Source organism: Agelaius tricolor, unplaced genomic scaffold (genome assembly GCF_023055355.1).
Source record: "Agelaius tricolor isolate 1412-34295 unplaced genomic scaffold, bAgeTri1.0.p SCAF_16, whole genome shotgun sequence".
In the NCBI taxonomy this organism is placed as follows: Eukaryota; Metazoa; Chordata; class Aves; order Passeriformes; family Icteridae; genus Agelaius; species Agelaius tricolor.
In genome coordinates, this window is record NW_027269276.1 from 14,140,487 (window position 1) to 14,156,241 (window position 15,755).

The 15,755-nt window shown below is 42.5% G+C and overlaps 3 protein-coding genes across 12 annotated transcripts in view; 2 read left to right on the top strand and 1 right to left on the bottom strand.

Annotated features, from left to right (window-relative positions):
• RNF111 (ring finger protein 111) overlaps positions 1-3,342 on the top strand; it is a 44,278-nt gene extending 40,936 nt beyond the window's left edge. For all 9 annotated transcript variants that reach the window (XM_071441639.1, XM_071441640.1, XM_071441632.1 and 6 more), the window contains one exon: positions 399-3,342. In XM_071441639.1, coding sequence (XP_071297740.1) covers positions 399-516 — 118 coding nt within the window. In that variant the 3' untranslated portion in view covers positions 517-3,342. The remainder of the gene's footprint in view (positions 1-398) is intronic.
• Positions 3,343-3,861: 519 nt separating this feature from the next.
• On the top strand, positions 3,862-15,241 carry CCNB2 (cyclin B2). 2 transcript variants are annotated; one of them, XR_011681486.1, is made up of 10 exons: positions 3,862-4,017; positions 4,879-5,007; positions 5,087-5,212; positions 5,611-5,781; positions 5,858-6,016; positions 6,306-6,542; positions 7,399-7,539; positions 8,079-8,189; positions 8,491-8,689; positions 9,151-15,241. XR_011681486.1 is itself a non-coding variant. In XM_071441655.1 (9 exons), the coding sequence occupies exons 1-9, from the start codon at positions 3,988-3,990 to the stop codon at positions 8,590-8,592; spliced, it is 1,206 nt and encodes a 401-aa protein (XP_071297756.1). In that variant the 5' UTR covers positions 3,862-3,987; the 3' UTR covers positions 8,593-8,754. The 2 variants fall into 2 exon arrangements, 1 of the variants encoding a protein (XP_071297756.1); XM_071441655.1 differs by lacking the exon at positions 9,151-15,241 and having other exon boundaries at positions 8,491-8,754.
• Positions 10,167-15,755, bottom strand: part of MYO1E (myosin IE) — a 76,993-nt gene continuing 71,404 nt past the window's right edge. The window contains 3 exon segments of the mRNA XM_071441642.1: positions 10,167-11,244; positions 11,742-11,911; positions 14,406-14,610. Coding sequence (XP_071297743.1) covers positions 11,168-11,244; positions 11,742-11,911; positions 14,406-14,610 — 452 coding nt within the window. The 3' untranslated portion in view covers positions 10,167-11,167.

Consider the following 15,755-nt stretch of genomic DNA (forward strand, 5'->3'; position numbering starts at 1 on the left):
TAGTACAATAAAACAAGTTGCAGTTGAAAATGCACATTGTTCAGTCTGTATTGTCATTAGGTAGAGTGTGGGTTATTCCATAGTTTGACTGTCTGTGTTATAACATGAGCCCAAGCTGATGCCTGAATTAATCAGGACTGTTTCTGGAGTAATGCTACTTAAACTTCAGCACGTTTAAATCAGTCTAACACAGCAGAAGCCAGGTGATGCTTGACTTCATTGCCCACATCCATTTCTTTGGAACTAGACAGAATGCATGTGCAGCTGGAAAGGCTCTGAAACTTGAGAAAACAGAAAGAACAGACCTCAGTAGCAAAGGCCACACTGTTTTTTTTCCAATGGGGTTGTTGATATGGAAATGCTTTATTAACACTGATGTTTTTGTGTTCTGATGACAGGCGCCTTCCATGTATGCACCTTTTCCACCAAGTATGTGTAGATCAGTGGTTGATTACTAACAAGAAGTGCCCCATTTGCAGAGTGGACATTGAGGCTCAGCTGCCTAGTGAAAGTTGACACTGCTTTCCAGAACTCTTGTCCTCCCTGTCACTCCCTCTCATCCTTGCTGGTACTGCAGTCAACCAAAGATGGCATGACTTACCTGCGCAGATTTGGAAGCATTGAACCCAGAGTGCTGGCTCTGCTATATGGTACAACTAATGCTAGACCTACAGTTTATGTAGAAGACAGTTGAGTTTCAGTGTATTTATAAATTTGTTTTGTTTTACATTTTTTCTTTAAATTCATTACTGTATTTTTGCATGGTTCCTTGTATTGCATTTGTTTGCACATATTATGGGCTTTGTGACCCCAAACTTGCAGGCGAGATTAGCTGCTTTAGTAAGTAGAATTGTGTGGTCTCTTTTTTGGTTTGTTTTATGTAGTATCAAGCTTTGAAAGTATGATTTCACTCATTACTAACCTTGAATTCCTTAATTTAATCGATCATATATATTTTAGTTGAAATGTATAAAGATCATCTAGAAAAGGATAATATTATGTATTGAGACATTCCTTAATTAGGAAAAAATGGCTGCTGTATATTTACAAGATCAGTTATGAGTCAAATAACATCCTTAATACTGGGAACAGAATATGCATTATATTCAGTTTGACTGATACATATAGCATACTCATCACCAGAGTTTTTGTCTGATCAGATTTTTGTGTTTGTTTTAAAAATTTCAGCACAATGCAGATATATTTGAATGTCAATATTAAACATTTAGACTGCTGTTCAGATTGTATTTATCATTTTCTCTATGTCTAGAAATTTGAATCCCTAACTTAAATATATGCTGCTGTGAAACAGCTCTTAGTGAACACTAAATGTTGATTTCAGTTAGCTGGATTGTAGATACTTGCAGACTGAAAGAATTTTTAGGGACATGGAAAAAGAGCTTAGAATCTGTTTGGTCTTCTGCTAACTTAAATTGAAGTATCTGCGCACATTGAGGGTTGGTTTTTTTGGGATTTTTTTTTTCTATGTTTTTTGTTTATTTGTTTGGGTTTTGTTTGTTTGTGTTTTTTTTAAATATAAAACCATTCAATAAGGACTTAAAGCTGCAGGGTTTTTGTTTGGGTTTATATATGTGAATTCATAGAATTTCTAAGGATTCCAGGCTTGTCTTGGGATTTTTATTAGATTTAAAGTTAATAAAGTTAGCTAAATCCACTTGTCTCTTGTTTTTATTTTTCATTAGTAATTTGAAAGCCTGTAAATTCCTGTAGAAACTGAGACACAAATTATGTGGTTCCCTAGTTTTTGCCTTGATCATAGATTGCCTCTTTACAAATTACCAACAGTCCATCACTGATTGAAATATTTTCTATAGTTAAGATTTGCTGCATAATATAGTATATAGAATTAAGTTATAATGTACTAACATTTTGCCTTTGAAGGAGGTTTTAGTCCATATCAGGATTCCAGTTGCTTATCAACATTCTTTCACATCTAATAGATTATAGTTTATTCAAATGTGCTCAACATTGCAAAGTGCAAATGTGCAAAAACATTGAGACAGCATTACTGTCACTTTGGAAAAGATGTTCCTTGGGGATCATATATGAACATGCCAATTAGCTTGCATTAAGCCACCTGCTTTGTAAGTGGATTGAATAATAAATACCTTCAGTTCCTTGTCTTTGTCTTTCATGATCAGATTACGTGTAAACGGTTTACAGTAAACCTAGAAGATAAACTCTTATGTTTACACTAAAAAATCCATTTATGAATATTACCTTATGGAACTTGATGCCTGTTTCTGTATGGTTAAAGCTGCTTCCCTTTTATTTGATTTTTTTTTTTTTTACCTGTTAGTAGTAGCATTTGCGAGTACAGTGTCTATTGCTGGCAACAAACTTCACACCTCTGGCACTGAGGCTTTAAACAGAGAAATTTTATTCCAGCATGTGTGATAAATGGACCTTTTCAAGCTTAATGGCGTTGCTGAAACTGAACTTAAAACCACTTTGCGCTTGTATGATGGGGGATATGGGAGAGAGGCAACAGATTGGACTGCTTCAAAACCTGACTTGGGCTTATGCTAAAGCTTCTTGAACATTCTGGCTGTTGGAAACTGAAAGTGACTGCAAAGCTGAAGCTGCATTAATCTGTTCACTGCTAAGAATGAATAAAAGTAACTGGAAGGACTGAACAGACACGTTGTGTTTTCCAGTGACTGTTGAAGTTAATTGACCACTAATGCTTGAAGACTGATGATACTCATTTCTAAAAGTTTCCAAGAAGGTACTTGAGAGATATGGTAAAAAACCCAGGGCCTCTGAAGTAACTGAGACCCTGGGTGTGTGATAGAATCTATTTTGGCTTCCTTTCAGGACAGAGAAGCACAGGTTTGGGGGGATTTTTTTTTTCTTTTTAAGGAAATATTTTATGGGTCTAATTTGAGTGCCTGGTACTAGAGGTATTTTAGTGATCCATGAATTGATTTGTTATATAATAGCTACTGATACTGTCTTGCTTTTAAATGTATGCATAACGTTGTAATGTGATGCTGAACACTTAGGTATTTGTCAGGAATCACAGTGTTCTGATCTTAATGCTATTGCAGGGGCTAAAAAGCTGCAGCTTACTTCTGTTCCAGAAGGTTGTGACTTAACCATAGTTTAAGGGAAGGAAAAGGAATAGGCTTTTCATTTTGAAAATTTCCACCACTTACTGTGCTTTATATGCTTAGATGCATTGCCTTAAGTTTTCTGCAGCATCTTTAAAGATAAGATTCTCAACAGTCTGCATCAAATTACTTTTCATATAAAATTCCATTGTCAAAAGAAATCCTTTTGTATGCAATAAATAAAATGTTAGACTGGTATCATTCAAAATCTGTTTCTTTTGCAATTTTTTCCCCTTTCATTGTTTTGCACTGGAAATCTTGATCCCTAAACATTTTCGTTTATACGTATTACTGCAGGTACTGCCTAAGAAAAAACTGTTAGTGAAGGATCAGCGTTCAGCTGAAGTTAATTAGCCTGCTAAATGGAGTTATCGGGAACCTTGGAATTCTAATTTGAGGAGTGCAATTCTGGAGAAGAATTGCAAGTAAACTTTTGTCGGTTTAGGCAACTGCGGTAGCGTTGAAGTTCCTGAATCTCGGGACTCGTTATTAAACCTTCGGCTGCCTGTCCCGAGCGGGGAGCGCCCGCGGAGAGGCGTTTGGGGGCGGCGGGCGCGGTGCCGGTGCCGTTCGGGTTAAACCCCAGCGGACCCTGAGGGACCTCGGCCTCGGCCCCGCCCTGAGGGAGCCGCTGCGCCCCCCGCACCGGAAGCCGCTGCAGCCGTTTCCTGCTGGGGCGGGGCTTATGCAGACGCACCAATCGACTGCGTGCATCGTACGAAGTTGTCCAATAGTAGAGCAGGACAGGGTTTAAAGGGAGCCGCGGCAGCGTGAGGCAGCGGCCGCCGGTTTGGCTGGAGAGCGGAGCGGTTCTGTGCGGAGCGGCGGCAGCGGCCTCCCTGTGTCCGTGCCCATGGCGCTGCCGGTGACGCGCCGTGCCCCTGTGAGTACCCCTGTGAAGGCGGCGGGTGGGCCGCGGGGGCAACAGCGGAGCAGCCGGGGCGAGGAGTCGGGGGGGGCGGGAGGGCGAGAGGGGCCGCCGGTGGCCGAGGGCCCCACCGGTGTTAGCCCTCAGGCGGCGCGAGGGCCGCGGCCTGGCCGGCGGGGGTTGGGGGACGGCTCTCGGGCCGGCCGGGCCTCCCCCGTACCTCGGCGGGTGGGGCGGCGGCCGGGCCGAGCTGTGGCCCAGCGCTGGGAGAGAGCCCCGTTCCTGCAGCGCGGGCGCTGCCCCCGCCTCGGGCTGGCCTTGGCCGCCCGCGCCTCCCCCGCGGAACTGCGGGGAACGTGGGAGTGGGAAAACTAAAGCTGCCCTAGGGGGAGGTGTAGGCAGGGACTGCAGGAGCCTCGCTTCTGTGGCGATTGTCTAATGCTTTAAACTGAACTCCACGAAAAAACTGAAGCCTGGTGGTTTCATTGCTATGCTTAACAAAGAATATTAGGTTTTGCGTGTGCAGCACAGCTTTTTAATTCATAGGGCATGTGTTAAACCAGGCGTTTGCTTTATGCATCCTCTGGGGGGCGCTGCTAGAGTTACAAAGTGTGAGAGCTTTAAACAGCAGGTGAGCGCTCTGACCTTAAAAAGTATGAGATAAAGTGCATTGTCTGCTTTTATAACACCGTTCAGAAGTACAGTGCTCTGAACCTAGACAGCAGGCTTCTTCCTCTGAATATATGTGACTGGCTAGGAAGTAAAAGCTGGTTGAGTAATGCATAGTAGGTACAGTGGTGGTAGGTCTGTAATGGATCAGGCATTGGAAAGTTGTTGGTCTCTGAGTCTTAAACTTTTGCAATTTTATCATTTTAGATCACTAGAGGGATGGAGAATGCTGTGTCTGACCTTAGAAGTAAAGCGAAAACTCATGTGACTGGCAAAAGGGCTGCTTTGGAAGAAATAGGAAATAAAGTTGCAACAAGAGGAACACACATATCTAAGGTAAAGGAACATTTGAAATCTCTGTACAGGGAGAAGTTGGGTTGCTGCTCTGTGCTAATAATAAATGTTTTCACTACAGAAAACAGAATGCCCCAAAGCATCTATAAAGCCTGTGAAAGGACCTAGCAAGGTGACAAATGGAATTGTACTGCCTAAAGCTCCAGCTGCTGTAAATCAAGCAAACAAAGAAACTGATGTTCCAAAGGTAGGAACTGATGATACTGTTCTGGTTTTTAATTTGATTTGCAACTTTGAGCTCTACCTTCACAATAGTTTATCTGTGGCTGTATCTCATTCCCCTGCTGAAGAAACAAAGTCTCTGTGCTGAGGTTTTCATTTAATGCATGTTGTACTTAAGACATAATGCATGATGTTCAAGTGGCAGAATGAGCTGCTGAAGTACTGGATGACGTTTCTGCTTTAGCTGGCAGTTTCTGGAAGATCTTGGGTTTCTGTGTTTGTGGTATGTCAGTGGAAACTTGCTGTGCTGGAGCCCAGGCTTCTGTCTAAAGAAGTTGCATTAGTGATGGGTGAAACATGGAAACAAAGAACAGTGATGCTTACACAGTAGATCCGAGTTAACAGGTATGATCTGTTCCTCAGGTTCTGTCTCCTGTCCCTATGGATGTATCCATGCAGGAGGAGGATTTGTGCCAGGCCTTCTCTGATGTGCTGCTCAACAACGTAGAAGACATCGATGCAGAGGACTGGGAGAACCCCCAGCTGTGTAGTGACTACGTGAAAGACATCTACCTGTACCTGAGGGAGCTCGAGGTAGGGTGCCCCAGGGCTGCCCTGGTGTCTCAGGGAGGTTGCCTGGCTGCTGCTCACCCCCTGTCTGTCCCCCCAGCTGCAGCAGTCTGTCCGTCCGCACTACCTGGACGGGAGGACGATCAACGGGCGCATGCGCGCCATCCTGGTGGACTGGCTCGTGCAGGTGCACTCGAGGTTCCGCCTGCTGCAGGAGACCCTGTACATGTGTGTGGCCATCATGGATCGCTTCCTGCAGGTGAGATCTCCCCCAGGCCATGCTCAGTAATCGCTCAGTTGCAATGGCTGTAAAGGAGTTCAGGATTTAACTTTCCTTTAGAAAACAACGTGTGTGCAAACAAAGCTGTGACAGTGCAGCACCTTAACTCTGAGGCTGCTGCCTTCTTTGAGCCTGTTACTATACAGACACCTTTGCCTAGAGTGAAAACCTCATTTATAGGAATGAACATTCTAAACTGTTAAATATGAATCTTGATTATCTAGAGTTTGACACCTCAGGGCCTGCATTTTAAATGTCTCTGTTGCAGAATCACCCAGTACCTCGCAAGAAGCTTCAGCTGGTGGGCGTAACAGCGCTGCTTGTAGCTTCAAAATATGAAGAGATCTTGTCTCCTGATGTAGCAGACTTTGTTTATATTACTGACAATGCCTACACCAGTAATGAAATTAGAGAAATGGAAATGATTATTCTTAAAGAATTAAACTTTGACCTGGGGCGACCTCTTCCAATTCACTTCTTAAGAAGAGCATCAAAAGCTGGGGAGGTGGGTACTTGTCCTCATTATCTTGCACTTCCCTGTATTGGTAAAGCCTGTAAGGATTGCTTCTGGTGTTTTTATCATGTGACCTTTCCTCCTCCAGCTTAAATGCTGGATGAAGGAATGCTCAGCTCTGAAACTCCACCGTGTGGCCTAACACGACAATGTCACTGTGGCAGCCAGTAACATTTCACATTTCTATTTACTGATGCCATGTTCAGCCTTAGTGGCAGTAATTTTACTGTTAAACTAAGAAGCCTCGCTTTGAATCTTTTTAATCTTGGTGATCAGGCTACTTATTAGTAAATATAGTATATATATATTATATATTATAAATAATATAAATCAGGCTAATTATTATGTAAAACACTAGCAGTGTTGCAGTTCTTTGTAACTTCTGATTGTAAATATTGTGTTATTTAAGAATCAAAAGATAAGCTTTCTCTTTGACCCAACCCTTTCTTTCTCCATCTCAGTAATTATATTCAAGTGACTGTCTACACTTGAGGTGGGCTTCAGTTACCTCAGCAGACCACTGGGTAACTCAAATAAGTTTCTCCCTCAGTCATTTTACACCTCTCCTCTGCAGTTTGCTTTACAGAGGGAGCATTAGTGTCCTTAGTTGGGCACAGCTGTACCTGATACTGCAGATTTCTGTTCAAATCCCTCACTTGACTTTGTGTCTAAATTCCAAATGGCTGCTGGTCTTGATTTTGAGAGGAATGTCTGTTAGAAAGGATGATCCCTAAACTGTAGTAAAGATTTTGCTATTTTTGTTTTGTTCTTGAGCACAATAAGCAATTCTGAATGATAATGCTAAAGTGAAGTGAAACTGTGGATTAACAAGCTCTCCACCTGCTAGGCTGATGCCAAGCAACACACTCTGGCAAAATACCTGATGGAGCTGACCCTGATAGACTATGACATGGTGCACCACCGGCCCTCAGAGATTGCAGCTGCTGCCCTGTGCCTGTCTCAGAGGATTCTGGGACACACCAAATGGGTGAGCACTTGAATCAAACTTGTTCTACACTCAGTGGAATCCAACCACTAAAAAAGTACTTTAAAAATAGTGTTTAGTTGGTCACAGTGCTGGTGCTGGAATGATGGTTGAGCAGCTGGATGCACAGTGGCAGGTAGAATAAGGAATGTACCAGTAAAAACTCACAATCCTTTTCTCTGTGAATACTGGGGTTACAAAAGGATTTTCTCATGAAAGCATTGAGTTATTGAAGGCTACACTGTAAGTAAAAGTAGATTTTCATAATTCTTGCAGTACATGTAGCATAATGAAGTTGTGGACCATGAGCAGTGAGTTGTAATTCTTATCCTCTGCTCAGTCTAGAAGCATGGTCTTTAAAATTCATGTGTCCAGACTTCTGCCCATCAGGTGGCTCTGGAGCTGTCATTTGAACTGACAGCTACAGTTTCCAGCACTTGGGGCTTAGCTGTGAGCTCGAGGTGTTTGCTGCCTGAACTGATTGTGTCTCAAGCAGCAATTCCTCCCTCACAAATCTCAAGTTTGTTCCCATTCTGCTGCAGGGTACAAAGCAGCAGTACTACACTGGCTATGCAGAAGACGGCCTTGTGATGACCATGAAACATATGGCCAAGAATGTAGTCAAAGTGAATGAGAAGTTAACAAAATACACTGTAAGTATTAACTACTTAAATACTTTCTCTAATGTTTTCAAAATATCTTTGCTGCATATTGTAGTTCCTTAGGTAAATATTCTGTATGTTATCTTAAAGCATATGCTGCTCTGACAAGCCTATAAGAGGCTGTTGCATTACATTTGCTGTTAACAGCAAAACCTTTTAGACAAATTGTGCTCTTGTTACTTTGCAAAATGGTTCAGTTTGCTTGTTTTTCAAGGAGGCAGACAAACTGCTCCAAAATTACCTGCCTGTCAATGGTGTATGCATGAAATTTTTGTATCTCTGGTCTCTGCAGGCTATCAAGAACAAGTATGCAAGCAGCAAACTACTGACCATCAGCACCATCCCTCAGCTGAACAGTGAGATCATCAAGGATCTGGCTGCATCACTGCTGTGAGGCCCTGGGCAGCCAGGGCTGATGGTGTGTGCACTTTGTCTCCTGCTTTTGTACATAGCATTCCAGCTCCCACAGACAGTTCCGACTCACACTGAAGGTGACGTTTTAAATTTGCTTTGTAATACAGCTTTCTATCTAAAAATAAAACTCCTTTCTTTTAAATATTGAGAGTGTGACTCTTTAAGGTACAACCCACATATTTGCAATCTAATGTCCAAGTGGGACATTTGACTAAACAGGTGAATGTTACAACTTGCAGTTCAATGGGCTTGGTTATTCTCTGTGGTTGTTTCCAGAGAGAATCTCCAAGCTTTATATATTGCACTATATTTATTAACTTATTTCACTCTTAAGATAGAGAAGGCAGACAGGTTTTTTTGTTGTACCTTAAAGAACACTAAATATGTACTTTTTTCAGTGCCTTGTTTCTAGAGAGTATACTGGAATTTATTTCTTTCTTTGGAGTTAGCCATCTTCAACTTTGGGGAAAGATGTAGGCTATCTTTAACAGGCATTAACCTTGTAAATCTTTGTGTTTCTCTGTGTGCTAAACAAAAGGGAGCTAAGGTAGAAGAATTGGAAGGCTCCTGAATGCTGTGCAGGGAATAGAGATGTGGAACTGTGGGCATGAAACCTTCTGAAAGCAGCTCACCCTTGAAACCTCCTCCACTTCCTGAAAAGAACCCCCTTAGGTTTTTTGTTACCTGTTTGCTTGCCCACATCTTTTTCCCCCCTGCTTCTCCAATAAACCTCTGCACCTGGGATCATGGAGTCAAACCCAGCATAAGGCAGTTCTTCTTGTCACCTCCTTGGCACTTTGCTTGCTTTTGTCTGTGTTTCTAACCTAAGTGTCAGCATCTGTATGCCCAGGGAATACAACCATGTAAGTAATGCAACTTTTCTGCCCCAATACCTCATGTATGTCTATTTGTTAAATTAATCTTGTGTAAGTAATGTTAAAATAGACCTTTTGATAGGGCCCAGGTTATACTGAACTCAGTACCTCCCTTCCATGCCTAGCTGTTCTATGCCTGCTCAGCATCTCTTCATGAGTGTGCCTGGCTCTGATGTAGAAGGCAAGAACCCAACACTACAGAAGTGCCCTAGACGTCTCAGTGCTCCCCTGTGGGAAGGATGCTAAAGCTCTACTGGGTTTTCTCTCCTCAAGCTGGAGATTTTTCTCTCCCCTGGGATAAGTAAGCCTAGCACTTGCTGCAAAATGTCTTCTGAAGAATGTGCCTCATTCCTTGTGTGGATATTATTCCTCCCTTGAAGTGAGGTCCTCATTTCTGGCTCCCAGAAACAGCTGCTATAGAAGATAAAGTTTGTGTACCTAAGTTAGATTTAGCTGTATCTTAAAGCTTTTGCAACTTTTAATAGCAGCATAGGCAGGGCCTTTTAACTGCTCTTAACATGAGAGAATGAAATGCATGGCACTGCAGCTGGGCATAGGGAAAATAATTTGGAGTGAAGAAAGGGATTCTTTCTTCAGAAGTCAGTGCAGTAAAATCCTGAAGCCATTGTTGTCAAGGGATGCTTGTATATGTGAGAACAAACTTCACAGAGAACAAACCTGTTGATCATCCTGTGTTTTATTTTATGGAGGTTCAAAAGGCAAAGCAGGAATTCTCAGAACTGCAGGGCAAGTAACAGCCACTCTGGGGGAGGCAGACTTGGGCAGTAACACCTGTGCTTTTGCTATTTAAAAGGAGAAGGAGTAGTGCATATCTGTAAGTACCTGGCATAAAAATTCTAGCAGTACTACCTCTTAAGAACAGTGGACTACTGCATTATACATTTATACATGTTTCTATCATAACCAGTTTTTATATACAGTATATAACTATTTCTATAAATGTACAGCTCTGCATAAAGACACACTTCCTATAACAGGTAGAGTATTAAACATAAATCCAACATGGGCCAGCCATATTATAATATAAATCTTGAAGAAGGCAACATTGTTTAGCATACAGTACTATGTGGTTTTCTGTTTTAAAGTCTTACAGTGCCTGTTGGAGTCCCTAACACACCTGCAAACACAAACCAGTTCCATTACATCTCTGTACAGAATTAAATAGACCATCACAGTAGTTTTTCAGATGGTAATATCCCAAATGAGCCTAAATCTTTCTGACATGTAGCAGCATACTTATTAACATGTTCCCCAGAATGATCTGCATTAGGGGAAATGTGCATTCAACATTATCTTCAGTAGATAATTAAAAAGGTTACTGATACTGAGCTGAAGGCACTTAATAAATACACCCCTTTCAAAGTCCCTGGTTCCAGACTGTAAAGCACCTGTTTCAGGAAGGTGGTAGGTTTGAGCATTCTTCACTTACCAGGTGTTTAAACCAGGTTTTAAATATAATAAATAATTGGTCAGTTCATTGCTGTATGGTGCTGAGACAAAAATCAAAGTCTGTACTGTGGGAAACTCTTCCTGCTCATACACAAATTTACTGGTGGAAATACTGCTGAGAAGGCAGACCTTGGAAGAACAGTGTCCTGAAGGCAGGGAAAATATCTTCAACCACTGCTACCTTCATGCCAGTTTTTCTCTGACAGTGTTTTAAATCTTGGTGACATAATTGTTGGGAAACAGACCTTGTTTCCCTCGTAGCCTTCCCGTCCACCAGCCAGAAGGATCTGTAACAAAGACAGCAAGGTAAGGGGTGAGGCTCTGGAAGCATTTCTGTGTACTTGGTGCAACTTTGCAAAGCTGTGCCCACTCAGTGAGAGCATTTCTGGGAAGGAATGAGGGCACAGGATTTTTTGGAGTGTGTTCATCTCTTGGCCACATCTTTTTGCCTTGAGGAGGGTGCTTTGGGGACCCAGAGTTTGAACTGCTTAATTACATTTTGCTTTTTGTGCTACAGCTGTGATTTAGCCTAATTTTCCTGTAGAGCAAGAATTAGTGTCTCACTAAGTGTACAGCTCTGCAGTGACAGATCCTTGGTCTGACATCCTCTTGAGGGGAGAGATTGGACTGGGGTGGAGGCTCCTCTGCCCCCTGGGCCAGTATGGGGATTTGCACGCCCAACAGGAGAAGATGAAGTGGGGTGGCTCAGGAAGTGCTGTCCTAACTCCTTGTGGCCGCGTAGCTCAAAGCTCAGCGTGTTAGTGGCAGCTGGGTGTGCCCATACCTTCCTTGAGGATGTCGATGACGTCGTTGGCGTTGAAGCTGAGTTCGTCCGTGTCCTGCGCGTCGTAGGCGTAGAGCGCGCGGCACTGCGGCACCTGCGGCTTGGGCTTGGGCTGCGGCTTGGGCCGGCCCCCGGCGGGCGGCGGGCGGCTCGACGTCTGCCTGCGGACACTGCCACACACAGCAGGGGCTGAGACACCCAAACCTCAGCCCCAGCAAACCCCTCTCTTAATGGATCCATTGCAAACAATGGCACACAAAAAGGGAAAACACAACAACTCAAAATAGCGGTGTGAGACTTCCCTGTAAAAGGGTCAGGGTTGCCATTTCTTTCCTATGGAAATGGACGAGTTCCCAACAGCAGTTCCAATGCTTAGAAGACATTTAGTGCCCAGGCTGAAATGGAAGGAAATGTGTACATGCAGTTCATGCATATCTTGGTACATCTACACAGCTCAGGCTGTGTCTCTCCCCTTGCCCCAGTGTCACCAGTGATTCACTTTACAGTATCAAAAACAAAGTTCTAGCTCACAGGCTTGCTACTTTACCATTCTTGTGACTAAGCTGTAACAGAGACTTGCATCTCTTAAGTTCCCTCAGATTCCAGGGCCATCTATGGACTTGTTCTGTTATAGCCAACTCTGAAGCAGCAGGGGAGATGCTGCACAAACTGTCACAGCTGTGACCACTCCAAAGATTAGGAAAGGGAAAGAGGGAGAAATGCCTTTTGCCAGCTCATCAGCTAATAAAGGCTGGAAGAGAGAACAGGTATTAGACTCAGTATGTCAGTTTAAAATGAATAATATATGTGCTGAATGACTGAAAATGGGATGATGTGGAGGAGAATGAACTGTGATCATGTCAGTAATGCCATGATAATGTAACATGGCTTTTGCAGGACAGGGTTACAGTTCCTTACATGACGTCCTAGGCTTAATTTGTCAATAAAGCTCTGATTCTAACTTTGTAGTGAACTGCACCAGAAAAACTTCAGTTCTCAGTGTATCTATGAGGGGAGAGATTTTTCTCCTGTTCTTCAGCATCTACTTACTGCCTTTGCTCAGGATAGGAAACACTGAGAGCTAAACCTACGTATGGAAATTAAAGAATTCAGCACAGTGGAAAGTAGCTCAGCTTTTGTGCAGCTGTGGTAGAACTACAGTATCTTAAATGAGATGTTTTGCTGCTGGGGGGAGCCTGCTGATTTTAATCTTGGTCCTGCACTGGATTGTTAGTATCACTGTATCCTTCTTGGCAGCTTTGCTAAAAATAAACCCAATTCTACTCCTTAAAAATTGCATCTACTTATATATCACTGGTTTTGAAATACTAAAGTCACATCTCTTCTAGCTCACAGCTTCCTTTTGCAAAGAACAGTGTGTCTGAAACCCTCTGCTGAATAGAGTTATGTTGTTTCTTTTCAGTGTATTAATAAAGGAGCTCATAATGCTCAGGAAGACAGCCTAGGAATGTCACTTTCCTAAGAGTACTTAGGTTTGTTACTGCTGCAGAACAGCTGGCACGTTGGGTTTTGCTTTTATCCTGTGGCTGATGTGTTTTTGTTGTTCCATGAACTGTAGTCTCAAGACCAAGTAAAGTTTAATATTAGTAAAAGAGTTTAGGAAGAAGTTGACATGTGCCAAGAACATTTCACCACTAAAAGCCATGGAAGTTATTACAAGATGGAGATGCCCCTGTTAGCATGTGCTGATGAGTTTGAAAGTGGTAAAATAAGTAGCAGTGGCTACTTCTGATTTCTTTCTTATTTGAAGATTAATCTTTAACAAAGAAAAGCTCTAAATATGCCTGAAATATCTTATGGCTGACCCTTGGCACAGAGGGGAAAAATGACCCATTCAGTACAACTGCAAAGACCTCTGCACATGCCTAACCCTTCTTGAGGGCTCTGTGTTTAGGAACTGGAAAGCTCCTCCTTGGGAACCCTTGGGTGCACTTCTGATTCTCAAAATCTATCATTTGTGCACATTTATGTTACTGTTTGACAACTGTGAGGTCTGTAATGCTCGCTTAAATTGTAACTAATCTACTTAATAATCAGCCTTGGTGGATAACACAGCAGAAGAATGCTTAGACCAACAGGGTTAATTTAGTGCAGAACACCTGCCCAGGAGCTTGTCTGCTGACTGACAGCTGAGGCAGAGCTGTTCACACAAAAAGTTGCTCTCGATATGGTTAGAAATAAATGTACTTTTGCTGGCTCCAAGAACGCCCATTCATGCAGATCATGGGAGTCATCAGCAAACTGCTGCTTCTAAACTAAATTCTTTTTTTCCTAGAACTGCTGAATTTGACAATTAAGTAACACTTAAGATTCCCACTGCAGTGAAGCTCCATTAATGTTCTACAACAGAGTGGAGTAAGGGCCGAGTTAAAGTAGAAACTGTGAGGTGACTGAAAAACCTTAACATTTTTTAAGGCCTTCAACATTCATATTTAAGATATTAAACCAGAACTGGTTCACCTTTATTCCTATGGGATGGAGTATGCTTTGGAATCTGATGGAATGGATGATAACCTTTGAGTACAGCTCAAGAGTACAACCTGGTGACTGATGCACAGAGTGTATCAGTCATGAACAGTTTGAGTGTGTAAAAATATTTGCAAAAATGGACATCTTTTTATCAGATTCAATGTAAAATCTTACCCAGCTGCTCCTTGGTCAGGTACTTTCAAGAAATCCAAGCTTTGTGGTTGCTGTGAAATCTTGCCTGCTCCTCCTGACATTTGCCGTGGTAGAGCCGGTCGTGTCATATTTGTGTACAGGTTCCTCTGATTGGCCCACTGATCTCCTGGGATCTGGGGGTGGGCTGCACCCTGGGGGGGATTTATTACTCCATTCTGCTGCTGACCTGGAAGTAAAGAAAGAGTGAGTGAGTGAGTGCATGCAGCCCAAACTCCAGCTCAGCAAAGGGAACCTGTGATGGCTTAGCTGTCACTCAGCTGTCAGAGAGCCCCACTATCAAAGAACCCAAACAAAAATCATGTGGAAATGTTGATATATACCCAGCTTCTGGTCTGCTGACAATCTCTTTTGGCTTGCCAACTTCATGGACTCATGCTCAGGTTTAAGACTCGTGCCTTGGGTTAGCTCTCAGCTGAGTTCCATTCAGCTAACACGGTACCGACAACTCCTCTCTAAAGCACTGCACAATATTTTATCCACATAAGGGTTAATCCATAATAATCATAATTAATCATATCCATAGCTAATCCATATCCAAAATCCTTCTCCTGAAGTTCAAACTCGGTCTACCACATACTGGAGGAATTTGATTGTTTTTATTAAGTTGCTATAAATACTTGTCTATTTTAACAAGCATGTGGGTGGGGGGTGTTTGGGCTTTTCTGTTGTTTTGTTTTTTAAAAATGCCTTGATGTTATTTTGGTAGTTGAAAAGGAGTTTGAATTTTCTAGGACTGACATGGGTATATGCCTTTAAATAAATAATTATGCCTCTAACTTGAATTTAAAGCAAACCCACCAATGTCTGAGCTAGTTGCAGTATCAGGGCCTAAAGAGCCCAAGTCTGGTTGCTTTACATTCATAAAATTCCTATGGAACAAAAGGGGAGCTATGCTTCAATTAAAAATCAGTTTCCTCACTTACATGGGTGAGCCTCTGCTCATTGTGATTATACAGAGCTGTGTAGAGAGGAGAATTCCCAATCAGCACCTTTACAGGGAAAACCCTACTGCCTGTAACAGCTGCTCTTCACTGCTGATGTTCTCTGGGTGCTGTGGCAGAACTAAGGGTCAGAAACTCCTGCATAAACCCCACTGTGCAATCCAAGCCAGGATGGCACAGACATTATGGGGATGTTAATAAAGGTTTGGGTTGTTCTGAACCCGTACAGAACACTGTTCAGCTACTGCACCACTGATTTCAAAACAAGATGTGAAAATAGCAGAACCCAGATTATTGTTTGGGACTTTTCAGGAGGAATTTGCCCAAATCTTGACATTGCTTTAAACTCCTTGAAAGTCTGAGAATTTTA